General features: G+C 45.2%; 1 protein-coding gene across 1 annotated transcript in view; it reads right to left on the reverse strand.

Annotated features, from left to right (window-relative positions):
* Window positions 1-25,449, reverse strand: part of LOC144138011 (fatty acid synthase-like) — a 46,830-nt gene extending 21,381 nt beyond the window's left edge. The window contains exons 1-14 of the mRNA XM_077670047.1: window positions 25,312-25,449; window positions 20,592-20,918; window positions 19,020-19,220; window positions 16,668-16,790; window positions 15,726-15,959; window positions 14,868-15,169; window positions 14,085-14,471; window positions 13,045-13,234; window positions 12,598-12,827; window positions 11,377-11,580; window positions 4,126-4,383; window positions 2,262-2,478; window positions 1,697-1,954; window positions 308-481 (exon numbers count right to left, since the gene is read on the reverse strand). Coding sequence (XP_077526173.1) covers window positions 308-481; window positions 1,697-1,954; window positions 2,262-2,478; window positions 4,126-4,383; window positions 11,377-11,580; window positions 12,598-12,827; window positions 13,045-13,234; window positions 14,085-14,471; window positions 14,868-15,169; window positions 15,726-15,959; window positions 16,668-16,790; window positions 19,020-19,220; window positions 20,592-20,918; window positions 25,312-25,444 — 3,238 coding nt within the window. The 5' untranslated portion in view covers window positions 25,445-25,449. The remainder of the gene's footprint in view (window positions 1-307; window positions 482-1,696; window positions 1,955-2,261; window positions 2,479-4,125; window positions 4,384-11,376; window positions 11,581-12,597; window positions 12,828-13,044; window positions 13,235-14,084; window positions 14,472-14,867; window positions 15,170-15,725; window positions 15,960-16,667; window positions 16,791-19,019; window positions 19,221-20,591; window positions 20,919-25,311) is intronic.
* Between the last annotated feature and the right edge of the window lie 1,949 nt (window positions 25,450-27,398).

Here is a 27,398-nt window from a genome sequence, read left to right on the forward strand (position 1 = left end):
GGCTCCATACCAACTACGCTGCCAGGGAGGCTGTGTTTGTGTCCTGTTATGTATTTATGTGTATGTAATCGTTTCCTACACTTGGGGGCGGCAGCCAGCGCCGCTCCGAGAAGTAGGTTTGAAGAGGACCTTCTTTTTGACACCCGGCCATTACTCTAGCACCTATGTTTCACTGCTAGCTGCATTCCATATTTACAGCGTGAAATAAAGCTTGCAGTAAAACATAGTTCATTGACACATAAAATTTCGTTTTATTACCGGGTGTTTAACTGACAGTAGGAAGTAGGAACAGAAGAGAGATACTCACCCGTGCCCCCGAGCTTCTCCAGTATCTGAGCGTGAATCTGTGGTTCTACGTGGCATGATTGAATCCTGACAAGTGATCTTAGAGCCCGACGTGTGTGGGCGAGGATACGGAATTGAATCATGCCATCCATGAAGTTCAGCCAGCTGTTTTCCCACTTGAGCGTGCCTAGTCGGTCTAAAAAAAACAAAATCACAAAAAATGAAGGGCCATTCCACTTGTTCAAGTTAATGGCAAGATAAACAGCGGGGTATCCCAGAGCGCTAAAGAACGGTACACCTATTTATTTTCACCATCTGGTAACTGTAGTTACATTATCTTTGTGATTACTATCATATACAGTTTGTTTCTTTTAAGGCTTTACAACAACCTTACAACCTTTGGTAGACCCTTGGGCAAAGTAAATCTCTATACGACGGTCATAAGTAGTCGGGTGATTTGGATATGTGCGACACTTTGAACCAAACTCTCCGAGCAGAAATCGAGCGAACCGTTCGATGTCTGTTTTAGTAATGTCTACAGCGATTATCACAAGAGCAATGTTATGGCGGCTAACCCAACCAAAGTGACTGTACATGAACTTCTCAATGTCAGACTTTTGGGGGGGCGTGGAGATATATACACAGCGAAACTCACAACTACGCTTTTTGTTTGTGTGGTACATTCATTTTCAGATTTGTCATTGTCCTCTTGCGAGACACGGGTGTATTGTTTTTTGAGAAGGTGAAGTGTTTACATGATCCATGTGCAGTTGTTGGTTTATGTGGATCAGTATTCCACTCCATTCCAAACTAGGCGCCCGTAGGTGCAAAGTGTACCCTATCACTTGTTTTATGTCGAGCAGGTGGTGCGATTCCTCTCCCCGCAGTCACAGCCGAGTGAGTAAACCGTTGGACTATCGGGTACGAACTCACGCTTGTATCCGAGGTGGTAAGACGACTGACTTTAACTCCGTTGTTCTATCAGATACAGGTTCGAATCGTGCCGGTGATTTCTTTTCTTTGTACTGTTATACAGAGTTTTGCGAAACGCCCGAACCAACGAATTGCTAAAAAGCTTCGCTGTTAAAACGTGTTTTTACATCTAGGGAAGGAAAAGGCCATCATAACTGTTTCAGGGAAACAACCTAAATCCCCATAAACTGTTCGGCTGTCAATTTTGCGCTGGGGGATATATAATTAGCTCATATTTTAACTAAAATGAAGCTGAAATAAGCGGCAGGATAGCAGCATGTATAATGCCACTGTCTAATTTGTTGGCGTGGCTTTGCATCCTTCGTTGCCAAGAAATGTAAATGAGCGAATGTCGCACTGTGCCCTGCGGAATTTGAAATTCAGCGAGCAAGTAATTTTGCAAAGGAAAAGGGTCGAGAATGCAAGCCAGCGAACTTACTCTCGACGTCAGCCCCGAGAATTGCCTGGAAGGGTCCGGAGTAATCGTAGCCACGCAGCCTAAACTCCTTGTAGATGTCCTCGGCGTTTAGCTCAAATGCGGACGTTTGGTCAATAGCGGCGCACAGCGGCTTCATGTCGTAGAGCTTGTCGCATTCCCCGAGAGGGCGTATGCGGCCGCTCGCCACCAAAATACCGGATTGGCATACTTCGAAGTCTCCCGAGGCGCCGAGGATGTTGACAAGGAAACGTACGGAACCTGCGTGTATGCAGTTTCGAGACCCGGCATCATTTTAACTGCAAATATTAGAGTCGATGTTTCTTCACGGTTTTTGATGGTTGCCAGCCACCAGAATTAAGAAAATGAGCAGCAGTGGTGTTTTGATGAGTTTGCAAAACTCCAGAAAGGGTCTAAGGTGTCAAGCAAGACTTTTGTTGGCGGTCATTAGGGGGGGGGGGAACATCTCACATGCTCTATGCGAATTGTCACGTAGAAGATTGCTAGCTGCTGCAGAATCGAGAGAGGTGTCATGAACAGCGAATAAGCGTTTCGAATAACAGCTTACCGCTCAAAGGTAGCACGGTAGCCCGGTGTATAGCCACGTTCTCGAAGACCACGGGTACCTGGTCGAAGGGCTTCCCGCAGCGTTTTGCCAGCGATTTCCAGGCTAGCAGCATATAGCCAGTATCAGGAAACAGTACGCGACCGTCTACCTTGTGGCCGGACAAGTAGGCGTATTCGTCGCTGGCTTCCAGGTCGACTTCTACGATGTCCTCGGACATCTGCGGATGCGAGGTAATTGTAACAAATTTATAGTTACTGCAGAGCAAATATTCAACACTTTGTGGGCTCACTGTGTTAGTGATTTAGTCATATGAAAGCACGCCCACAAGTCGTGAGGCATGGAGAGGCCACTATTTGCCACTTAGTTTTGTTACATACATTCCTCGACTAGAGCTCTGCAGGTAACAAAGTTTTGGTACCTAGTAATCAATCAGAAGTCGTTGAGTAGATTTTGTTGTCCTTGTCATCGCATTAATTGTCGTCCTGTCCGGCTTCCTGTGTTTTGTGCGCTGCTATTTGTGAAATCTTTGGTGTAGTTTCGCACTGTTATTTTTGAAAGCGGGAGGTTGCATTGTGTGCAATACCACGTGGTGCGATAGTTGTACTAATTTTCATCAAAGTGAATGGTACGAAAGGTTGTTTACTGGACGGCAAATTTTGACGCCGACACACACAGAAAACTGTAGCACACTCTGAAACCTATTTCTGCACTGTTCGTATTGATGAGGAGACTTTGCTTTACGCGGAACATTACGTTTCGTACATAATTTTACTGAGTTCCTGAACGGTGTATCATTCTAGTGAAACTTCCAAGAGGCATTGCTGTGGTATGTGTACTGTGCTCCGTTTGGAGCACAGTAAAATAGAGTGCCACGCGGGTGCTTGACCGAGTAGGATAAAACTGCATGGAATCGAAATGGTGTCAACAAAATACCGGCACTGGCGGACATCAAAACGAGGGGAAAGCAGCCAATGCCGCTGCTAAAGGTATACCTGAACTGCAACTGACACGGGGTTCTAGGGGTTTACGGGACACATCGTTTTGTCCTCTTCAGGCGCCAAAGCAAGGGGTGAGCATCGATGGAAGCCTTATATTCCTGAGAGAGAGGGAATAAGTGCTCATGCATTCACATTAAGGATATACCAGGGGATCTTTCGATAATGTTTATTCTGCATCAGTGCCGCCATTTACGACTATTTCAGTACGTAATTCTTATACATTACCAACGGCTGCTATCCTGTTCTATCGGTCCTAGTTCAGTGTATAGGAGTTGCCCCATTAATCCTTTGTGATTATATTATCAGCTTCATATTTTCGGACAAAATATCTGAGGGAGGTCGCAGCCCCTATTAAGTGGCTGGCCGGTGTCTCACTTCAGAACAGCCGCCTGTGGGTTAGCAAATATACATACATACATACATACATACATACATACATACATACATACATACATACATACATACATACATACATACATAAGTACATACGTTGATTGTTGGCAGGGTTTAACGCGCCGACGCAACGCAGGCGATGAGGCGCGCCGTAGTGGAGGGCTCCGGATTAATTTTGACCACCTGGGGATCTTTAATGTGCGCCGAAATGCCGAAAACACGGCGTTTTTGCTTTTCGCCTCCATTAGAACGCCGCGGCCGGGAATCCAACCGCGATTTCGTGCTCAGCAGCGCAACGCCTTAGCCACTGAGCCACCGCGGCGGGTCATATGTGCATACGTACACACACATACATACATACATACATACATACATACATACATACATACATACATACATACATACATACATACATACATACATACATACATACATACATACATACATACATACAAACAAAGGTCGAATTTCACCTTTGCAGTGGTGGAGAAGTCATCCCATTTGACGACTGGCCAGCTCTGGGTGTGATCCCAGCTGACGAGGTGTGCTATGCTGGGCGTCCCACGCGGCACAGGCCATGGCACCGGCGGGTAGAGGGGACTCAGATCGAGCTGAACGCCCAGAGTGTGTAGTGTGCCCAGAGTGTTCAGAAAGATGGCAGGGTTGTCGCCGTGGCGCTTCATGGCACCCAGGCATGTTGCACTGGGACCCAGGGCACGGCGCAAGATGGCCTGCAAACAACGCGCAGATACCGAGGAAGGGCGACAGTGTCCTGTGGTAACGACTCACATGATTTGGTCTAGCGAGTTTATTAGATTATTTCTAGACGACTTCCAGAACACCGTCAAATAAGCATGGAATGCTTCCCTAGGTCCTCTGTAAACCCGCATTTTAATGACGTATGTAGGATTATGCGCGGGGAAGCGCGTGCTTCGGAGGGTACAAAATTCTCAGAAATCCTAGTCTGTTTCGCAACGCCACACTACTGGCTCCAGCAAAAAAGGGCCCAAAACAAATGAAACAACTTTCTGAAACCTCCACAGCGTCTCTAAACACGCGATAGATGTATACCTAAATACGCAAGGCTAGTTACTCCTATGATAAGCTTCCACGAACGTGATTCAGACCGAAAGGACCGGATAAAAACAAATCCTTCACTGTAAACGCAAACTAGCCGGAAATGGAGTTTTAACCAAGTAATGTGCCCTGAAAAGTACTTATAGCAAAAAATGTACTCCCTAGGCATGGTCTAAAAAAGTGGACGAACCTCCATGGTAGTACCGTTGCCCATCCCTGTAGCAAAAGGGAGGATTTTAAACGACTTAACACCATTTGTGAGATGGCGTTCGGTTCCTTGTAGACTACCAAGTCCAGAATAAACTCCCCATCTGGCATAATCATCTCAAGCGGGCGGTCGCCATGTTAGTCTTCTGTTGTTTCCGTGTATCAGCACTTACACCGTGACCTAATGCTAATTAGAACGAGTAAGCAGGACGCGACGGTTGCATGCAGCTACAAACCCGATACCGTACGTATACTCCTATAGATGCTTCAGCCAGCGCGATCACAGGCAGACAGCGCGGCCGTGTTGTTTCAATCTGTTTATTTTGGCGATACGTGTTGTCAAACTCTGTTGATAACAAAGAGACAGTTCTCGCCGTTGCAAACAATTGCAATGCTCATCTGCTTCGCTTGCTTGCGCATATATAGACGATTGAAATTCTCGTGCCAGCGCGCCAACGCACCCGACTGCAGCGACTCAACTTGCCCTGGCGGCACGACTTGCTGCCCGGATGTAAACAACCTCCGTGCTATCAACGCAGCGCGGCCGGTGACTCGGTGCGGCCGGAGCTTCAAGCCTCGCCTTGGGCCATCGTTTTTTCTTATTTGAGAAGGACTAGTAGTGCCATTTGGTGGAAAGGTTTTTATGTGCACCTGTCACACGAGGGACGGCCGCTATCAGCATTTGGATACGGCGACAGCTGCGGACAGCTCGCTGGTAAGTGGTCTGTCATCAGTCGATGCGTTTGTCAAACGTTTGGATAGGGTTAACTGCGAAGTACCCGTGCCGCACACAGCACGTACACGCACGGGCGAAGAAAAAAGCGCACACTCGTTTTATTGTACTTGTTTGTGGCTTTTGGGGTATGTATTCGCATTCTTTTGTAGGCCGGTTTGTAACAGGGCATTCGAGATGAAATCGTTTGTCGCGCGCGGCGTCGTTTCAAAGCAACGTGACGGTTACTCAGGTAGCCGAATCGCCTGCGACAGCGGTGCATCGTCGGGCCCGGTCGGTGAATATTGTGGGACTCTGTCTCTTATATGCATCGAACTGTTCGTGTTCTTTTTAGTTAACTGCTATACTTTGTAATATCTATTTGTTAACGCTCCTGATGGCTTGCCTGCCCAAATGTAAGTCTTTGTGTTGTTTTCGTTCAAGGCTCTGACTCATTCTTAGCTCTCTGGTCGGCGAAAGCCGCAGATCAGACGGCCACCCCCTTCGAAAACTGCGTCCTGTAGATTCGGTGGGGTTGTTTGCTCGCTTGAGTCGACTCTTCACATCTAACAGCGCACCCTATTAAGGAAACGGTGACATGCGTAAAAGATGCTAAATGCCTATCGAACGATTAAATGCACATAGTGTGGACCACGACGGCGACGTGGTTCGAAACCTAAATGTTTTTATTCCCTTTCGGATGATAATGAGGGGTCTGTATACAATCGGGACCCGTCAGTCGCCAGCTAAGGCCACGTAATAAAAACACAAATTCATGCCCTTATGGAAGAGAACCGAGTTTGCCGTGCATGACACAAGTCTGCCGGGCATAAAAAAGGATATCATTTTTTAGAAGAACAATGCACACACTCTTCTTTTGTTTGTAATAACTTTGTCATAATCAATAGTAAGACCATACACAAAAATTACTCGATTCATCACACTCGATTTTGACACGGAGCTTGCAGCTCCAAAAAGTGCACTGTGGTTTTGCGTGACGGAAACTTCTACAATCACGGTAAATTAACTAAGGCAGGTGTGTGTGGCTTGCAGCGTTGGTAAGTTTGCGAGAATAGCGTTTCCATTTCAGCTGTTTTTTTTTGTTGCCATGCAATCACAAGTAATTTGGTGCCATGAACGAGGTTTACGTTAGCTAACAAGGCTGTAGTAACGGTTGCGGCTACAAATGACCTTATGCACCAATCATGCTTGTCAGCTCGGTGGCAAAGAATATTAAGGTGTCAGAATACGGATGACTGAGTCGCCTAGTTTATTACTACTGTAAAAAAAGAAAGTGTTTTCTGACCCAGTGAAGGACTTTCCTGTACGACTAGCTGTGTTATGACAGATGACCATACTTGATGAGACAAGCCGTAACAAATTAGCTTTGGATGTAACACCAGGAGGGAAATAGGTGGAGGTATCTGCAAATATAACTGAAACAGTGGGTGCCTGTCCGGCATGAATTCATTATTTGCTGACACGATTTTCTTCTGCAGATCCTGATACATGATCGAGTTGAATTACTTCATAGATCTTAAGGCAGGATAGGGTGTGCTGTACAAGGCAAGGCTGCATTCGGAAACCAAGTTGGCCCCTCCAGCAGAAGTGAGTATTGCCACGGCTTGCAACAGCCGTCCAGCTCGCAAAAGCTGCACTTTTTCTATGTAAGTGAGCCACCATGGTAGGGGAGACGCAGTGTAAGGGTTTGCATCTTTAACTGTGTGCCCACTCACTTGAATAGATGCAAGCTGGCATCTTAAAGCAACAAACAGAAGTTAACAAAATCATGCAATACCAAAGTGTTTTTCAGTCAAAAACAAAAACTAATCTATCAACCTACAGACACTTGCGTTTTATCTTCACTGTCATTTAAAGTTGTGCTCGAGTACATTGTGCGGAAGTAATATCTTTTTTATTGCTGCAAAAGCCACGACGGTTAATGTACTGGCACTTGGTTTTATGAAGCCTTTGCATTCCTAATTTAGGCACTGGAATTCGCACGGAACCTGGCCTTACAATTTTATTACTGTACCGAATTATTAAGTTCATTTAACCATAGTGTCTGTTTTGAATTTTACGTGTGGGGCATTTTTTTTTCTTTTTTGCTTTTTCAGGCAGATGTTCCTCTGACTCCCTGCCTGCATCCCGTGAACGGGGAAGTTAGCCTCCACATCGATGGCCAGCGTGTCTTGACTGCATCATCTTTACTGGGAGGACTGTGTAGTCTGTTTGCATCGTTCCGGGTTTTCAGCATTCAATATCCCAAGAAGGCACACAGAGCTCTAACGTTTGTGGAACATGCCTTTTTGGACCTTGCCAGCACCAAACCACGTGTGAAGGATTTAGAACTAATTAACTTTTATCGCATCCACGTCGCTCACTAATATTTGTTTTCAATCCTGTAATCATTGGATAGTAGTCAAAAAGAATTCCGTATTATATTTCTGACTTTTTCTTTTTTCTTTTTTTACTGAAAAGGAGGTATTTGATGGGCCGTTCTGTATGCTGATAATACAGCTATCTTTCAGTGAAGCAATAGTATTAACGAATTAATTTAACTTGAAACAATTATCTAAATAATATTGGCAACTGGTGCGAAATGAATCAACTAAAAATTATCCGAAAAACACGAATTTCATGGCTTTTTGTTCTCACTCTAGAGAAGCTGTCGCGATACCACCCATTCTGTTCTATATCATTGCAATTAACCCGTCAGATTCGGTCACTTTTCTTGGCGCATTTGTGTCTTTATCAAAACGCACTGGTATTTTCTGCAGCATATTTTTCGTTCTTTATATTACTCATTTATCCATAGCCATCTCACTGCAGTCTGTCTCCTACATCATTTATCTCTTGTGCCTTTACCACCTACAAAATGCTTGTTACCTTTCAATATCAAATTGTTGCACAGTTCTCGCTCATTTCACCACAAATTGAAAAATTGTTTTGTTGTTGTAAACCACTGCAACCAATTTTTCTTCACTTTGTGTACTTAGTACTGATGCGTACTGGTAAGTTCTGATAAATACTGACGCGTTCTCGATCCTCTAGTATTATATAATGATTTCACTTACCATGCGGTTGTGTTTGTGCCTATCTATTTTTCAAGTATTTGCAGTTCTTGTATTATTATTGTTTCTACAATTTGTTCAACTAGCACACAGCTCTCGCTCATTTCACCACCTACTGATTTTTTTTTGTTGTTGTAAACCACTGCAACCATTTTTTTCACTGTGTACTGAGCGCTGATGCGTACTGATAAGTTCTGATAAGTACTGACGCGTTCTCGATTCGCTATTATTCTATAATGATTTCACTTACCATGCGGTTGTGTTTGTGCCTATCTTTGTTTTTCGCGTATTTCCAGTTCTTGTAGTAATATTGTTTCTACGGTTTGTTCAACTAGCATCGTAATGCTGTCTTCAATTCCTAACTGGCGTGTTATTTAGCAATGTACCATTTGTAATTTCCAATATGAGGTCGCCATAAGTATTTATTTCGGAACCTCCTTGTGTACACCATGTACCATGTAAACTTGTCTGCGAAAGTTCGTTTGAAATAAACCTGAAATCGAGAAAAACCGTGTGAAATCAGTACTCCCGCAGGGAACTAGAAATTCTCCCTTGTGGCCTTGAAAACCTCCTTTCGGAAGGCCTACAAAACTCCGCAAGCTTTCGTCAAACTCCATTCAAAAGAAGTAAATGCTTCCCTGGAACCTCCTAAAAACGCCCCTAAACTAACATAAGTACTTCCAAAGGGAGCCATAATAGGCTCCTATTCAACCGCCTAAAATTTCCATAAACATCACTTAAAAACGCCCTTCAGGAAGTAAAGAATACTCCATTTTGACCTCCTTAAATTCTCCCGGACATTTCTTAACACTCCCTAAATACCTCCTTTCAATAACCTAAAAACGCCCTGTTTTGAGGAGGTAAACAAAACCTCCCTGTTCCATGTAGTAAAAAAACTCCTACAAGGAGGACCACTAGAGGACAGGCGAAAAAGAACCTCTAGGGAGTATATGGGAGGAAAAAAAGTTTAGAGTGTTCTGTAATCCCGAAGACTTTGTTCTCGTCTACTGAAGGACGCAGAAACAATAGTGGAGCAATAGAAGCCTTGTTTAAAGGGACTCTGAAGACAAAATACATCGCTCAGTTTGAAAGAATTAGCCTTTGGTAACTCACTCAGCCTTTGCGCTGCTGAGCACAAGGTCGCGGGTTCGATTCCCGGCCGCGGCGGCCGCTTTTCTGATGGAGGCGAAAAGCAAAAACGCCCGTGTGTACGAGATTTCGGCGCACGATAAAGATCCCCAGGTGGTCAAAATTAATCCGGAGCCCTCCACTACGGCGCGCCTCATCGCCTGCGTTGCGTCGGCGCGTTAAACCCTACAATCAATCAATAACTCACTCAGCCTTGTTCTGCTCACAATAGACGTTTGTAACCTTAAAGCGCAAGAGATACTGAAAAATGTTCAAATTTTGCGCTACAGTGACGTAATGTGGGAAGGAGCGAGGTAAGATGGACTAGCACTCAAACATCTTTATATGTGTTAGCTACAGGTTAGCATTCAGGTGATTCGGTTAAACGAAACTGGAAGCTGGAGGCCCCACTACAACCGGGCAGTTTTCTTTTGGTAGCTTAGGTCGGCTGTGCCAATGTCACGAAGAAGATTCTGTGACCGAAATCGCCGGAAACTTGTATCGGGAGTGGCGACTGCTTCATATGTTTGGTTTTATTACTCAATTCTTTCTTTGAGGTTTGGGATAGGATTGGTAGCATTGTTATCAGGGAAATTAAAGCAGGATTTGTAATGAACGAACTTTGCATGTTGTATTCAAGGCCCTTTAAATACGTCATGTGAAGTGATTGATTGATTGATTGATTGATTGATTGATTGATTGATTGATTGATTGATTGATTGATTGATTGATTTATTGATTGATTGATTGAACTTTTACTAGGTGAGCTTTAGACCCTCTTGTTGGGGCACTCGCCTAATGGAGGGGTAGTCTTGGCCGGAATACCCTGACTTTGCCTGGGCGCTCAGTCTAAAGAGTTGTTTCATACTCGGTTACCTGCGCAGTTTGCTGAGAAGTATATGCAAGATTTTTTGTAAGGTCAAGCTCTACAGTCGTTCCTCCATTTTTGATTGCCAGAAGCGGTAACACGCAAAATATCGGTAATTAGTGCAGTGCCTCCGCGTCATTGCATACTTCGCGTTTATGTTTAACTGACGAATAAGAAACCAAAGTGCGCACTAGGACGTGTAACCAACAAAAGCAGTTTGATAGATCCTTCCTTCCGGAAGTGCACACACACGAAGAAATTCGCACGAAACACATGCAAGCATCTGCATGCAAGTGTAACAGCTGTATGTGTGTAACTGTTACACTTACAGACTTCGTGATCGACGACGTGATCCCCATTTGTGGTTCTTTTACGCTTGCGCAACCATTCTGCTCGAAATGCCGCAAACACACTATTCTGCTGTCTATTAGGTTTCGTTATGCTGGACGTCTATATTTTATTTTAATCAAATATGACACATATCTGTCTGAACGAAAAGGTGTTTCGTTCTTGAGAACACGAACACGCCCTGCCATTCGGTTATTTTGCAGGTGACCATTGCGACTTGCAGTTCGTGTAGCCCTTAATGACAGCTCCGTGCTCGTCATGGTTAATGAGAGCTGCAATGGGCGTTACGTACTGGGGGAATTGCCCTCACCTGTAGAAGACAGTGTGGCGCAACTTCGACCAAGATGGCGTTCTTGGGCACGTGCTGGAGAGCTTCGCAAAAGCGCACGGGAGAAATGAGGTTGTTGGCGAAGTACTCGGGCGAACAGGTCTGGGCGATGGGTTCATGCCAGCGGCTCTCTGGCACCGACGTGCTGATCCAGCGTTTAGTGCGGGGCTTCGACTCTGGCGTCACCTGTGCGGGCATATATGTAAGGAGAATGGATTAGGTCCCTTGAAAACATAAAAAGGTCTTCAGTTCTTCATGCGGCAGATTTTGTGATATCTTTAGAATTGCAGGAAGTATGTTTCCATTACTGCTTGTGCCGCGTAAACACTTAAAACAACCACCTAATACATTTCTGGCATGAAACTGAGTAATAGATCACGAGAGTGTTTCCGAATAAACAATCGAAGTTGCGCCCCCTTTCTTTTGATCTGTTATACTTGAGCTTATAGCAGTAGTAGAGAATCCTTTGTGAAAGCGGAGGACCACTGGTCACGATGAAAGAAAGGTAGAGGGAAGGAGGGTAAGCGAAATTAAATAAAATGCTGGCAGTGTCTAAACGTTCAGTTCAGTTCTAAATTAACGGACAATCACTTTGTATCTGCAGTTTAGGGGCCAGTTTATGGTATCAGTAGACTCAGTAGTTCGGTACAGGCTTGGTTGTTGAGCGCAGCTACATCCGGTGGAAGACCCACTCAATAAACCCGTGGTAGACCATGATTAAATGAGTAAAAACTGCAATTTCGTATACAAGTTGGGCTAATTACCACGCCCTTAAATGTCAAACGCCCAACTGCGCAGGCGGGGCGGCTGCTCCGAAGGATTCGCGGGCCTCTCCGGCTTTAGCTTTGGCCTTGGTCGTTTTGAGTCTCCTAAGCCTACGCCTAAAAATGGGGGGCAGGGGACGCTCTCGAGACGACCGCCTAACGCACCGTTATAAAATTTTCTCCACGCCAGAAAAAAAATATTGCCGGAATGTCGGCTATTGAAGGCTACAATATTTCGTTTGAATATTTCAGAGCTATGTTTTGTTGGAGAGTACAATACGTCAAAGAGGGGTAATACGTCCCGTACATGATTTTTCTCTCAAGTCCAGTAACTGTCCTTGCGCCATGTCTCTCCCCTTGTGTAGCGGGTTTTCACTGGTTTGTTTCCTGAGCAGTATGAACGAACAGGCCCAGACTTCCACTTTACTTAATGATTTACCTTCTGAAGAGCGTGCCGGAGGGCTTGTCCAATGGGGAGCATGTGCGGACTGTGAAAGGCCACGTTCAGGCTGTCCACCTCGCGAACGAACACGTTGTCGGCCTTGAGCTCACTCACAAAGTTCCCGACATCCTCAGCGATGCCGGACACGGTTACCGAGTCCTCGGCGTTGTGGCATGCCAGAAAGACGTTTTGAGGGCAGCGCTTCTCCGCTTCCCCCCAAGTCAGTCCTACATGAAAGCATTGGTAAATTACCTGCATTTCTCCAGAGAACATTGGACTATCAAAACTGTCTGCATCAGAGTCGTATACTTAAAAATATTAGAATATGAACGTGCTCTTGAAGATTTCTTGGTTACATTGTATTTTGTGGTCATTGATTTACCAACCGACATTAAAATATTGCAACCAGTTTGAAAAATTCCGCAGGAGTTACTCCGTACTTACCGACGGCCGCCATGGCTCCCTTGGGCACGCCTCCCAGCTGGATACAGCGGGCTCGCCAGTAGGCATAGAGAACAGCCTGCTCGGCCGAGAGACCTCCGTCCGCGTAGCCACAGCCTACCTCGCCCACGGAGTGTCCAAGCACCCCGTCAGGTTCAACACCCATGGCGAGGAACATGTCAACCAGCGCCACCTATCCAGAAAAGATGGAATCACAAAGTCTCTCAGAAGCAAGTTCCAGCTCTCATTTCTCATTGAAGTTAGGGCTTTATGCACCCACGCAACACACTGGCAACGGAGGGCGAGGAAATGTTTTGACCAGACGTGGATATTTAACAGAAGTCGGAATCGACACCCGGTAAATGCCATTTTCCGCTGGGCAGAGTGCCCTCAAAAGTCGAGCTGGCCGACGCCGGGCGCTCCACACGTGGCGCACGCTCACGTTCGCTCGGTATTTTTTTCTTGGTATTTTTTCTGGTAATGCTGGGCGGCTGAACCAAAAGCTCAACCCTCTGCTGGTAAAAATATTAAACATTTTAGTACCCATGGCGAAAAAGCCACCAGCTTCAACCGCAGGGAACGTGATACAAGCATGAGGTAGGTCTTCTCCAGGCAAAGTTCGCGTTTAGTGTTTCCTACGGCCAACAAGCCAATTTTTTCCCCTCAGAAAAGAAAGTCTAAGCTACATCAATGTGCATGCACATATGCATGCATTTGAATGCGATAGCCATGTACCAAGGTTGTGATTTCGGGGCTGAAGTTTTTTAGGAAGCCTGCAGCGCTCAAAAGAAATTCTGAAAAAAAAAATGATAAACCACGCTATAGTTTACCACGAAAGACAGCAGGGACTCTTGGCAGCTGTGCAAATAATACGGAACTCCACTTACAAGGCAAAAGGTGTCTAGCAACTTCGTTCAAAAATGTGTACTCATGGAATTATTTTGGAAGCTTCCTGAAGAAATACCAGTTTTATTTCGAGGCTTCCTGTCTCGTTATCGTCGGCTGTACGTTGTGCATCTCCAGAAAAATTGCGCCTGGCGTACCTGGATTGCTGCCACCGAGGAGAACGCTGCAATAATGTTGGCGTTTGTAGCGTTGTCGCTGGTCACCACGTCGATGAGGTCGATGCCGAACTGCTTGAGGACCTCGTGTGACTTGTGGATGGAGCGGGCGAACACGTCGAACTGCATCATCTGCTTTGCCATACCATTCCACTGGCAGCCCATGCCCGTGAAGACGAACCACAGGGGCCGCTTGGCAGCCGGTGCCTGCTCGGCGAACTTCACGACATCTTTCCCAGAACCATCCACGGGCAGCAGAGCGAAGCCTCGGAAGGGAAACTGGTTAACACTGGGTTGCCCGACTCGGTTGAGGAGAGCGTACGCGGAGTCTGGATAAGGTCCTTCAGCTTCCAAGCGGTCCAGGTTTCTCTGCATTGGTGGGGAGTAGGCACAAAAATGCAGGCCATGATGTAATCACTGGTAGCAATAAGTCATACAGAAAGCACTGTAAGCATTACGATGGTGTTTCTCATTTCGAACTTGGATTTAGTATGCGAAGTCGTTTAACTTGACGAGAACATGAAAAAAATATATAGACTTTTTATACGACCTCCGTTTCACTCGATTTTTTTGGTTCACCAACATTGGTCAGTGTCCAGTCAACGCTGTAGCAGCGAGCTGGGTGAGTAAATAGCAGACGCAAGGGAAGGGGTTAGGCAGGTGTGAGAAGCGCGTTTATCCAGGTTGGTTGATCAACTTTAGACACTCAATTTATCAAACGAGAGAAAGCAAACGACTTTGTTACTCAGCCGAAAGTGAACTCACCGTCAGTGTATCCTTGTGTCTTCCAGCCATAAGAACAAGCCTTGGCAGTTCGCACTTCTCCCTCTGGAGGCTGTCTACGTGCGGTGCTGGGTTTGACTCCAGTATGGTGTGCACATTGGCACCGCCGAAGCCGAACGAGTTGATGCCGACGAGGCTGCCTTCGAAAGGCTGCGGCTTGTCAACAACCTCAATTTTGCCATCCACCAAGGACGGGATGTTCGGGTTGGCTTTGCTGAAATGCAGATTAGCTGCGATGGTTCCAGTCTCCATTGCGAGAATCACCTTGGCTATGGCGCAGACACCTGCGAAGAGACGATGCGAAGGGATGGGGCAAGTTATGATTGAAATTTTGCTTGTGTGGTACAAAAGCTGCTCAACAACAGGTAAAAACTCTTCTAAGCAGCTTGTTGCGAACTTATGTGCTTGTGAGCAACGCTATCGTCAAGTCACATCTTACTGAAGAGCCATGTGCGCAAATGATCTAAGTAGTGAAAATGAAATGACGTGAATTGCGGGTCCCCGCTCTCGAGGTCAATGTACAGCCACGATCAAAAGTTTACGGACCAGAAAAATGGCAATTTTAGGTTATTTCTTTTCTGGTAGCAGCCCGACAACCCACCGTGTGCATGCGAGATGTCGTATAGTGACTGAAGTAATGGAAAATACGGCACATAGTAAACATGGCTGCCGCGCGGCAGGGAAATAACCCCAAATTTCTGCTTTCGTGGTCCGTAATCTTTTGCTCTTGGGTGTACGTACCTACGCCGAGAAGATATGCCGTTCTGGAACTGAGGCATTGAATGCGCCACGACTCACCAACCGCAGTTCTGGACACCAGGATTAGCAGCATACACTCACCAGAAGCACCTTCTGGGTGCCCCATGTTGCTCTTCACCGCTCCAACCATGAGCGGCCTCTTGCGCTTCGGGTCGCACATGACGTTAGCGATGGCGCCCACTTCTTGAGGATCGCCGACTTTTGTTCCAGTACCGTGAGCCTCAACGTAGCAAACTTGGTGTGGATCGACGTGAGCCTCTGCGTAGACTTCGCGCATCAGCTGTTCATGCATCTCGCATGAGGGGAATGAAATTCCTGAAAGGACGGGAAGTGCAGGACTATTTTCAGTTCGGTCGTGAAATGGAAAAGTTTTAGCAGTTCTGTCTGGCCAGGAGATTGCGAAAAAAATACCTTTCGCTAGTAAGGACGTCTTATGACTGGCTGGCTGCCTGTCCGCATGCCCAGGCAAATTGTATCACGCAAAGACGCCGAGATTTGACAGTTACAGCAAAGCCGAACCCGTTGTTCCTCATATGAAAAGGCGGAGAAAAAGGCTTCGATGCAGAAAGAAATGCACAGGACGACGCGTCGTCTTGTGTATTTCTTTTTTCGTCAACGTCTTTTTTCCGCGCCTTCAGACATTAGGAATCAAATCGAACTCACCCAACTTTCCATCCTGCTGAACCCATTATGGTTACAGCACTTGTAATACGGATGGGAACGCCTGGTTATACCCATAAGTTTCCATTAGCGGTGTAATTCATCACTGCCTAGTGCGGAGTAGCGTCAACATTGCCTGGTATCACAGAGAAATAATCTTTTACCTTTCTATAAACTTCTATTTTGCGAGACTGGTCGTGAGAGCAAGAACCTTGTATTCACGGAAGCAACTAATTGATTCACGGCTACAATGACCAATGCTGACTACAAGAAAGTCTGAAGGGGCTTCAACAGATAATGCAGAGAAATTCATGCCTGGTATGGAATTGTTAAAGGGGGTGACATATTTTCAATCGCACACACCGTCTGCCTTGTAGCCGTCGGAGTTGGCTTTGACGTGAACCACCTTGGCGTAGACGCGACGTGCCTCAGACGCCCATTGTAGAAAACAGACCCCCACGGTTTCACTCCGGACGTAGCCTTTGGCTGCATTTGGAAGAAAATCCTGAATTGAGCGCGAAGTTCTTTTCTTATTTAACTCCAGCAACACCTTCTAATGCATAGAGCTACTCTAACATCCTTGTAAATTCTGTGGCCTGGGATGTGTGAGGAAGAATGGCTGGTTGTCGTAATAGGCGTGAAGGTCTAATAGGATGGGTCTTACCTGTGCGGATATATATATATATATATATATATATATATATATATATATATATATATATATATATATATATATATATATATATATATATATATATATATATATATATGTGTGTGTGTGTGTGTGTGTGTGTGTGTGTGTTTGTGTGTGTGTTTTTCTTTCAGTACAAACCACTTGGTAATCAGCGGCGTGTCGTGTATTTTCTTTTTTTGTGTTTTTAGTCTAAATTAAATCTCTTAATAGGATCCCTTAGCATGAGCTATTGTATTCCAAAAGATTTTCGTTCGTGCTGTTTCCAAGGGTTTTCATTTTATCACATTACTTTTATCTCATGGAGCCCGCCCGGTGGCAGTACTGTCCTATCACATCAAATAAACCTACGTCTTCGAAGCCGATGTACACCCGGCGTCAAAAGTTTCCGGGACGCGATTTCGAAAATTGAAAATAATTACTCTGCTGTCTGATCAGTCAACGCTTAATTTGCTCTTCTAAGCGAAGCGTCGCACTTCGAAGCATCATCACCATAGGCATAGTATGACCTTAGCTACCAGGTAGCAGAGAAAGTGCTTGGATTTTTAGATGCAACGCATCTCATGCTCGCCCCTCTGTCCTTGCTGCGTCTGTCCGGCGTTGTCCTCACAGCTGCGCCTCTCCTCCTCTCCTCTCTCCGATAGCGAACACTCTCTCCCAAACAGCTGCGGGTTGGCGCAGCGCGCTCTCACTCCGTTGCTAGGCGCCGGTGGGCGGCGCTGCGCTCGGCGCTGCGCGGGCTGCGCATGTGCAGTACTCTCTCTCTCTCCGCGCTCTCCTCTCCTTCGGGCGCTGTGAATATAAACCGGCATACCGCGCTCCGATGGTCTCAGTCGACGGTCGTCCGCATTACGCTGAACTCTCGCGCAGTACTCGACGATTGCTGGATGCAATCGTCGAGCCCCTAACTGTGCACTTTACGGACCACAAGGCACTCATTCTCGTCTGCAATAAAGACCGTACCTGAGCATACGTGTACTGCATGTGCATTGCATGGTGACAATGGAAAATTACGCCCACCTCCCCTTCGCGTGAGAATCCCTGCTATAAGCGTAATCAATACGATGGAAAACGCCAATGGACCCACCCATGAGATGCGTTACATCACACCGGGGTTCCCGCGAGGGGAGGTGGGCGTAATTTTTGATGCTTTTTGACGCCGGGAGTACATTCCTGATAGAATGTCTAGTCCTATTTTTGGGACATATGGGTGCATGCGCAGCGTTGTGTTCTGTTGAATTTTTTACTGGCACCATTTTTCCCATTTTCGCTCTCCACTAGGTAGGGGGTAAACCTGTAGACGAGTCGAACGGCCCTTCCACCTTTTTTCCCGTAACACTGGTCTGCGCAAGCTCATGCACTTCGTCTGGTCATGTCCTCTTGACCTCCTCTCTGTTTCCAGATCACATGAGTCCTCGCTAGTTGGCTGGCTCTCCTGCTTGCATGATTGTTTCTCTTTTCAATGTTTACGGAATCATGCACTTGATAAGATAAGTAATGATGACAAGATGCGGGTTGATCACTTTTTAAGAGGTCCGTGAACGTGAAGTTTGCCTGTTTTATTTCACATACTCGGCCATAATGGAACAACTATTGTACGACAACGACACTTTAACTCCCACGACAAATACTTGGACGCAGGCTTTCACCGAAGAGGTGAACGAAAACAATGCGATAACGCAGAGACTAAATACTCTTCGGTGAGCCATAAGGGAAATCGCACTCAAATTGTTGGCAAGCGAATTTCCCCTTCACACCCTTCACGTCGCTAATCCCCAGCAGCAAATAATCTCGGTGGTCTTTTCCCTCTCACTGGTTTGATTTCGCGTTTTTAGCAAGATATCATGGTCAGCTTTATACCCGGGGGTTTGCAATTGTAGCGAAAGTGTCTATGAAGGTGGCTGAATAATTTTTGGTGGGCTAGCCTACACACGTCCTTATTCAAAATTGCAGGCGACAGTTGACAGCCCTTTGGAGTGCAATACTTGCTACCGCTATGACATAAGAGAGCTAGCGGTGCTCACCTTCAGAGTCAAAGGATTTGCACTTTCCGTCGTCTGAGAGCAGCCCCAGGCGCCAGAAGTTTAGCGACGTGGTCGGTCTGAGGAGGAGATTGGATGCTCCCGCGATGGCCGCCTCGCACTGTCCAGAACGAAGCGCCAGCACGGCCTGGTTCAACGCCGTCATCGTCGACGAGCAGGCAGTGTCAACGGTGACACTTGGACCTACCGTTCCCAATAGAAAGGCGGGGTTTATACAAGCCTCCATCTCGACTCTACATTTGAGGAACAAATAGAGCGGAGAGAGTGTGAAGTTGGGCTTATTGATGATGCATTCTTGTAGGCTAAGCGCGAGGCAGAAACAGGACTGGACACGAGACAGGACGAGGGGACGAGTGCTATAGCGCTCGTCCTCGTCTGATTTCACTAGGACCAGGACTCGCAGTTCACCAGGACCATGGCCCTCTACTGTTCTCGTGAATGGTCCAACAAACTAATCCAAATACTTTATAGAAAATTGCCCTCAATACCTCTTCGTCCTTTAGGCTAAGCGCGAGGCAGACACAGTACGAAACACGAGATGGGACGAGCGCTATAGCGCCCGTCCTCGTCCAATTTTTTTTGTCCTGACATCCTTCGTCCTTCTAACTGACCCAAACCTTATAGTTAAACGTTTGACGTTCTTGAAACACATATTTAATGATTTCATCCTCATATTTGTATTCACGAACACGATTGTATCACGTTAAAGGCGTTTGCAAGAGCATTTCGCGTGTCACGCATATCTATTTCCTATTGAAGCAAATATTTGCCTTAATTGTTACATTATGTATGATGTCTGGAGTGGTGAAAAAGGTGGCACCTAAAATAAAGTGGGGTTGAATAACGATTCAGGTGAAAAAACCACGGCTGACCTCGGTGGGGGAGCCATTAAGACGCTAAAAGAAAACGCAGTCTCGTTTCTGGGATAACAAAATCCAAATGCCAACCAACCACCACCACCACCACCACTACCAACACCACCATAATCATAACGATCAGCATCACTATTACCATCATTATCGTCGGTTATCTACAGCCCTCAACTTCAAAACACTTCCGAAGCTGAAACCCACTAAGAATTCCTCACCAGGTTGCGTGTGAGCAGACAGAAGTTCCCCCTCCACACAAAACTTAAACACCTAAGAATATAAAAATTATAGAAAATTCCATACAACTTCATACCCAAGCCTACGCTTGCTTCCCGAACACTACAGACGAACATGACAAGAAATGCGAAGGGTTAGCACATCTCTTTTACGCATCCTGGGGGTGCGTCATTATATGGCCCCCCGAGAACCCCGACGAACCAAACACACTAGAAACATTGGAGGCAGCCCTGACCAACTCCGCCCTCGAGACTCAGCGAGAGCTGTTCAGAAGAGCGAAGATACGGACAGCTGAAACTGGGGACCTGGAAAGAGAGCTCCACTCACTTCTCTTGGCCAACCTTCCCCTTCCCCCCAAACACATCAATAAAGTTTGATCACTGGCTGACTGACTTCTGAAGCCTCTCTGAACCTTGATCCAGTGAATCACAATCACGACTGCACGTACCGTGGATGTCGAGGGAGTAAGAGATGCGGTTGGAGAACATAGACCGGCTGCCCCCGAACAGCGCGTAACCATCGATCTTGTCCGTGTCTACGCTCAGAGCCTCCTGTGTGTCCGCCTGGTCACAGCCGATAAAAACTGCAACTTTGCGACCACGTAGAGTTGCCGGGTCATAGCCGGCGTCAACGATGGCCTCGTACGAGGTCTCCAGTAGCAGTCGTAGCTGAGGGTCCATTACCTGCGCCTGCTTAGGGTGCACGCCGAAGAACTGCGCGTCGAACTTCGTCAGATCTCGTATGGTGCCCATGCGACCGGGCAAGCCCAAGTGACCTGCGACAAAGAAACACAGTGCTTAAAGCGACAGAGACAGCTTACTGTTCATTATTTGGGAGTACTTGACGAGTGCAGCCGAGCACATTTCTAATAAACGTCAGATTTCTTTCTCGTGATAGCGATCGGCACTGACGACCTGTCAAAGGTAGTTATGTTCTCATAACTGTTTTATGTTTTATTACCATAATAATAGAGGTAATAAAGGTAAAGGGTAATAGAGCTGATACCGAGGGACGGGCTCTGAAGAAGATGGCAGCTATTAGCTTGATGGAGGGACGAATAAGGAAATTTGGAGGCAAGGAATGAAGGCGCATGGCGCAAAGCCGAAACTTGTGGAGGCCAATGGGAAAGGCCTCGGTCCTGATGTGGACCAAGATAGGCTGCTGATGATGATTACTACCTGAAGCGATCATCGTATAATATTTCTGGGTGCTTGAGGTCACTGTGTCCCACCGGAGATATCGTAAGTATTTAAACCATTGGGCAATCTTCAAATATATGCACTTGGGTTGAAAATGTAGTTTATTTTTGGCGTTGTAAGCCGCACGTGCATGCCTATGAATTAGTATCTGATCGGTAGTAACTTTAGGTGAAGTAGAAAGCAACCTGCGCATCGTGACTTCTTGATTGAGCGTTAAGTGTCGAAGTTTTTTTTGACTACAAGATTGCACTTTTATAGGCTGCAGCAGGATTTACCACAATATCTTTGAAGTAAACCGCATCCGCTATTCTGTATGGGCAGCTACGTTCATCAGTAGTATAATTTTTAAGACGGTCGACTTTGTTGGGCTGCCTAAGCACGAAAGTTTTGTCTGTCTGTCTGTCTGTCTGTCTGTCTGTCACTCAATTCAACAGCCAGGACAAACACAGTAGGTGCACGATGCTTGAAGAAGTATGCCTAGGCAAGACCTTCTCAAACTACTAAAAACGGCTGCCATTGCTCATACACTTCGACACCACAGTCGTGGCCGAGTGGTCTCGGGCGTCCGTCGCGGCTTTGGGAGGTGGTTGGTTCGAATCCCGCCGCCGGACACCCACCGGTAAAATGGGTACAAGCGTCGTCCCGGCCCCGTCACCGGGGCTCTCTCAGAAATGAGCGCTTGGGGGAAGTTCCGTGGTACCCGCTACCCTGAAACGCAGTTTCAGCAAATTTTCGAAAACCCAGCGGTGAAAATTCCTAATCCTATTCAGTGGAAGGGATGCTGAAATGCTGCACTACCCCCCACTTGCAGCCACCACCTCAACCTTATTTAGCGTGAAAGAAATCTTAGGATGATGTTGATTGATTGATTGAAGCTACACATGGGCTATGAGACGCGCCGCAGTGGAGACCTTCAGATTAACTTTGGCCACCAGGGCATCTTTAACTTTCCCTGATATCTTGACACACAGGCGTTTTTGCTTCTCGTCACCATCCCAAAAGCAGCCACTGCGGCCGGGAATCCAAACCGCGTCTTTGTGCTCAGCAGCACAACGCCATAGACACTAAGCCACGGCAGATGGTAGCAACCTCAGACTTGCTTGAGGTAAAATGTTAGTGTACAACTCACAGTAGCAGCGTTGATTTAATTAGAAATACACGTCGAATTGGTTTTTGCCACAGCAAATGAAACAAAAGAACAATTGATTGAAAACACAGCCCTGGCTTCATGTCTCCTTTTTATGACCACCGCGTTAGTTTAGCCCAAATGGCGTTGGACGTGTCACTTTAGGTATTAAAAACATGTCGCTTTATTTATTTTATTTACACTATACTGCGGTCTTGAAAAAGACCAAGCAGGAGAGGCACAAAAATTAAGTGGAAAACACACGTAAGCGTGATAGATGAATGATAAAAACAAGCGTACACAAAATACAAGAAGATAAGTACATTATACAGAGATGTATAGATGAGCTTAAACACAAGTTAACACGACCTTCAGAACAACGGAGATGAGTATATCTCCCTTTATACAATCACAATTGCGATAAACAGTAAAGCAAGTCGAATACAGACTACAGTACAGACAATATGGCACGCTCAAAATGGCAAATGGACTGAGATGTGAAGACCACTTCAGGCAGTGAATTCCATTCCGATACTGTACGTGGAAAAAACGAATTCTTGAACATGTTTGTGCGGGCTCGATACGGAAGTAAATTGTGCGTGTGCCGATGTCTCGTGGGGCACGATTCAAATGGCTGAATGTATACCGATGCATTTACCTTTGTGGAACCAGTATAAAGAGCAAACAACAGTTTCAGCCTATAAATTTTTCGTCTATCTTCCAGGGTTGAAATGTTGTTCGCCAGCATTAGAGAAGTTGGTGAGTCAGTGGTACTATATTTGTTGAAATTGAACCGTATAGCGCGTCTTTGCACCATTTCAAGCCGGTATTTATCTTTTTTAATGAAAGGGTCCCATACAACCGAAGCGTATTGCAGTTTAGGAAGTATTATCATTTTGAAGGCCAGTAATTTGACATGCGTTGGTGACGCTTTGAGTTTATGCCGTAAAAAGCCTAACTTGCGTGTGGCAGATGCGCAGATGTTTTCTATGTGCTTTGACCACGACGGAGTATTGGTGAACGTTATCCCGAGGTATTTGTACTGGCTTTTTTCTACCACTGGTGCACCCTTTATTGAATAAGAAAACTGAAAGGGTTGTTTTTTGTTCGTTACACGAAGTAGAACTGTTTTGTCGGCGTTCAAGCTCATACCCCAGGTAGCGCACCACTGACCAATTCCCGTCAAACTGCTGTTTAACAAAACTTGGTCATCGGTGCCCGTGATTTCCTTGAAAATAAGACAGTCGTCTGCAAACAATTTAATAGAAACTCTCGGGTCAATAGCAGATGTTATGTCATTGATGTAAATTAAAAAAAGAACCGGTCCCAAAACACTGCCTTGTGGAACGCCAGATGTTACACCAAGTCTTTCAGATGCGCACCCGTCGACTTCCACAAACTGTGTTCTGTTTGTTAAATATGATTTGATCCAGTTAATTATAAACGCAGGAAGACCCAAAGAAGAAAGCTTAATGAGTAGTTTATTATGGGGTACGCGATCGAAGGCTTCACTGAAGTCAAGAAAGACTAAATCTATTTGGCTAGATGAATCTAAAGCTTGTGCGATTTCATGAGTGGTTGTAACAAGTTGAGTAGTGGTAGAAAGGTTTTTGCGGAACCCATGTTGGAACTCCGAAAGGACGCTGTTTGTTTCCAGAAATTTGTTAATAAAAGAGGCGATTACGTGTTTCACAATTTTGCAGCAGGTTGATGTTAGTGAGATGGGTCGATAATTTTCCATTTTCAAGCTATTTCCTTTTTTAAAAACAGCCTTGATCGATGGTGTCCGCCTGTATAAAACCTGTCATAACACGTTTGGGTCACTCTGATGTCCCTGGAAGCCTCTACAAACATTTCAGCGAGGCCCAATAATCACGTCAGCTTCTAACGAATATTTGATAAAACACGTCAGTTAAATTAATCTGCTCTGCGACAAACAATTTCACTGCGGATTTGCCTTTCCGCGTCATGGCCTACTCACCAAAACGTGACACTTATCCTAAACAGCACTCCGCTAATTTGCTCGAAGGTTTAGTTGCACAGACTTTATAAACTGGTTTCGCCACCATCTGCCTGCTTTTATATTCTCATCGGTTTGAATTGGCACTGAAAACAGCCTTTCTCACAATATCACGATGATCCTCACCTGTCAGCATGTTGGAACATTTTACGCGTGCACTTTTTTACCTTTTTTACGGCATTCCATATAAAGTTATTATTCTACCGTAACAGTGTACATGAGGGCGAATCGTTGCTTTGTCACGAGGCAATATTTTTTTTTCATAATGGTAATACATTTTTGCTCTGCGCTGTACATTATTTATTTTCCCTTGTTGCCTCTATTTGGAAAAATATTAGCTTCAGTGAAGTGTTGTAAGTCAGTAAGTAGCTAAGTAAGTAAGGACGTCAGTTACTAACAAAGTAAGTAACTATCTAGATAAGTAACATATAACTAATTTACCAACACCCTTACAAGCTAACGAACAAATTACCAAACGAGCCAACTAATATTTAAGGAAAAGGGTGTACTGAAGGGCTTGCTGTCTTTTAAACGGGATAATATTTCAGGAACTACTTCAAATAACACCCTGGCCAAAAAAATCAAATAAATCCTAACTATGCACACTAAACAAGTAAACAGGTAACTAACTGGTCAACTAACTAACCAAAACACTGTATAAATACTTGATCCCTGCAAAAAAAAATGATTTCCGAAAGTTCAAGGCAGCGGAGCTTCAGGTGTCTTACGTGCATTGGTATTTTTTTGTTTATAACTGTGTTGTTCCTAGAATGCTCGCTCTTATATTGCTTCTCGGCTAGGACAAAAAAAAATTGTGTCCTACCGCGGGGCCAGCGTGCCTCGTCATCCGTGACCATGTCGACGCCTGCGTAAAGCTTCTCCTTGAATTCATTGAGATGATCAGCTTGCGGAAAGTAGGCCGAGAAGCCACTGATCACAATGGTGTCCTTCGACATGATTCTTGCTGCAAAGACGAAAAGTTTATAATAGCGGCAAGGACAAGAACATCAAAGTTGTTTTACCATTTCAGACATTTGAAGCAGTCGGTGTTCGCGCAGGAGTTCGATTGCCGGTCAGATTACTCAGAACTGCTTGTCAATTAATGTTTCATAATATTGTAAACGCTGTATTGTGCCATGCCTCCATTTCGGAGATTTTATCCTTGAGTGTTTTTTTTTACCTAGCAGCCCTGCATGAATAGACATTCGGAGACTCACTTTAATAAAATACAACAGCCAAAGTGCCCCAGGGTATTGTAAAAGAGTACTACAAACAATTGACCCTACACCACCTACACGTGAAGAATAGAGAACAGTAGGTTGAACATCGAAGCTGTCTTGCCCTAGGTTCTGATTAAAATTGCGTGCGTCTACCTGGTCGCGTCACCAAAGAATTGCACGTGCTGCCCTTGAGATAGTGAAACATACTCTGTAGGCCTCAATCTAACGTAGCTATATTTAAAAAAATATACTGCGATTCGCCGCTAATACGACTGTATCATTACCAGAGTTTAATTTAGTTGTCATATAAAGCGAGTTCACAGCGAAGTTATAAATGTTACTAAATTACCCTTTTATGCCAATATATGACCGTCTACAGAGAGTGTACGGGTACAGAAAACAGCTGTAACTCTTTTTCATCAAGAATCTCTCGAAACAAATTGCATAAGTCATTATTTAGCAATAGTTCGAACAAATTAATGTGTATGTGTCTATTCGATTAATATAGCAAGTCACCATACATAACTTTATGTGAGGCTTTTTTTTCGAGGTGAGCCTAATTCGACTAACGCGAATTTGAGAACAAAGGGAAGCTTGTTACCGGACCTAAATGCCACGCCGTCAAAACTATTACTTGATGTATTTTACATGTCAGCTAGGGAAAGTTTATGGCTATAAGTAATCAAAAATTATGCAGTGAATTTGAGTAATATTGGCGTGATAAGTTTGTATTTGGCTCATATTGAATTAAAACACTCAATTTGATGCTGCATTTTTATGCAAACCTTATTAAAATTGATTTTTAAGCGTTGTGCGTTTGAAGTTTGGTGCTAAAGGCATTAAAGGGACAGACAACCGATTTTTGTCGCGTATATGTTCTCTAGCTCATATGAAAGCCAGCCTTTTATATAGCCCGGTAACAACAAGCAATTTTTAAACAAACTGGCGGAAATAATTTTAATTTGGCAGCAAACTTCCTGAAATCGGAAGGGTGGCGGTTCGTAGTGTCGAAACTTCACACTACAATATGTGTCCCTGTCACGTGACCTGCAAACCTAACAGCTACTGTAACTGCTGAAACGTTTATTTACGTATTGAAAACCTTTTAACACAAGTATTTGTACAAGCTTAAATAGTATATGTATTTCTAAACATTACTTTGAAAATTCTAAAGACACGCCGCCCGCCGCCGCTGGGTTGGTCTCAGTGTGGCTAACTGAGCCACCATGTCCAGAATCAACGGCAGCGTTCAATAAACTGACCCAGCGAAGGAGCTTTGACGATTCTGTCTGAGTCAGGGGCTTTTGTTCTGCCAAAATATTTGATTTCAGTCTCCAAATACGCCAACGGCAGCTTAAAAAAAAAAGAAAGTCGCGCCCGGGGAGAATCGAACTTCCCGCCTCCACAACGTGAAGCCAGATTCTACCTATCGTCTACCCCAACAGATGGCGCAATCGTGCAAAATAGACCCTTGCATTAAAAACAAAAACACATACAGGAACAAGAAAGCCTGCGATTCAAACTTTTTTAGCTGGGAACAAGTTTTTAAATATCGTTTTTATTTCGCATACAGACAAAAGTATATTGCCGAGCTACTCTATATCATGGTTGCCAGCATTAGTTTTGGGAGGGACACATACGGCTCGTAGATCAGAAAATTCGATTTAAAAAGTTCTAGAGCGTTATCAGC

This window comes from Haemaphysalis longicornis, unplaced genomic scaffold (assembly GCF_048455015.1).
Source record: "Haemaphysalis longicornis isolate Haplotype H1 unplaced genomic scaffold, Haemaphysalis longicornis Haplotype H1 scaffold_5, whole genome shotgun sequence".
In the NCBI taxonomy this organism is placed as follows: Eukaryota; Metazoa; Arthropoda; class Arachnida; order Ixodida; family Ixodidae; genus Haemaphysalis; species Haemaphysalis longicornis.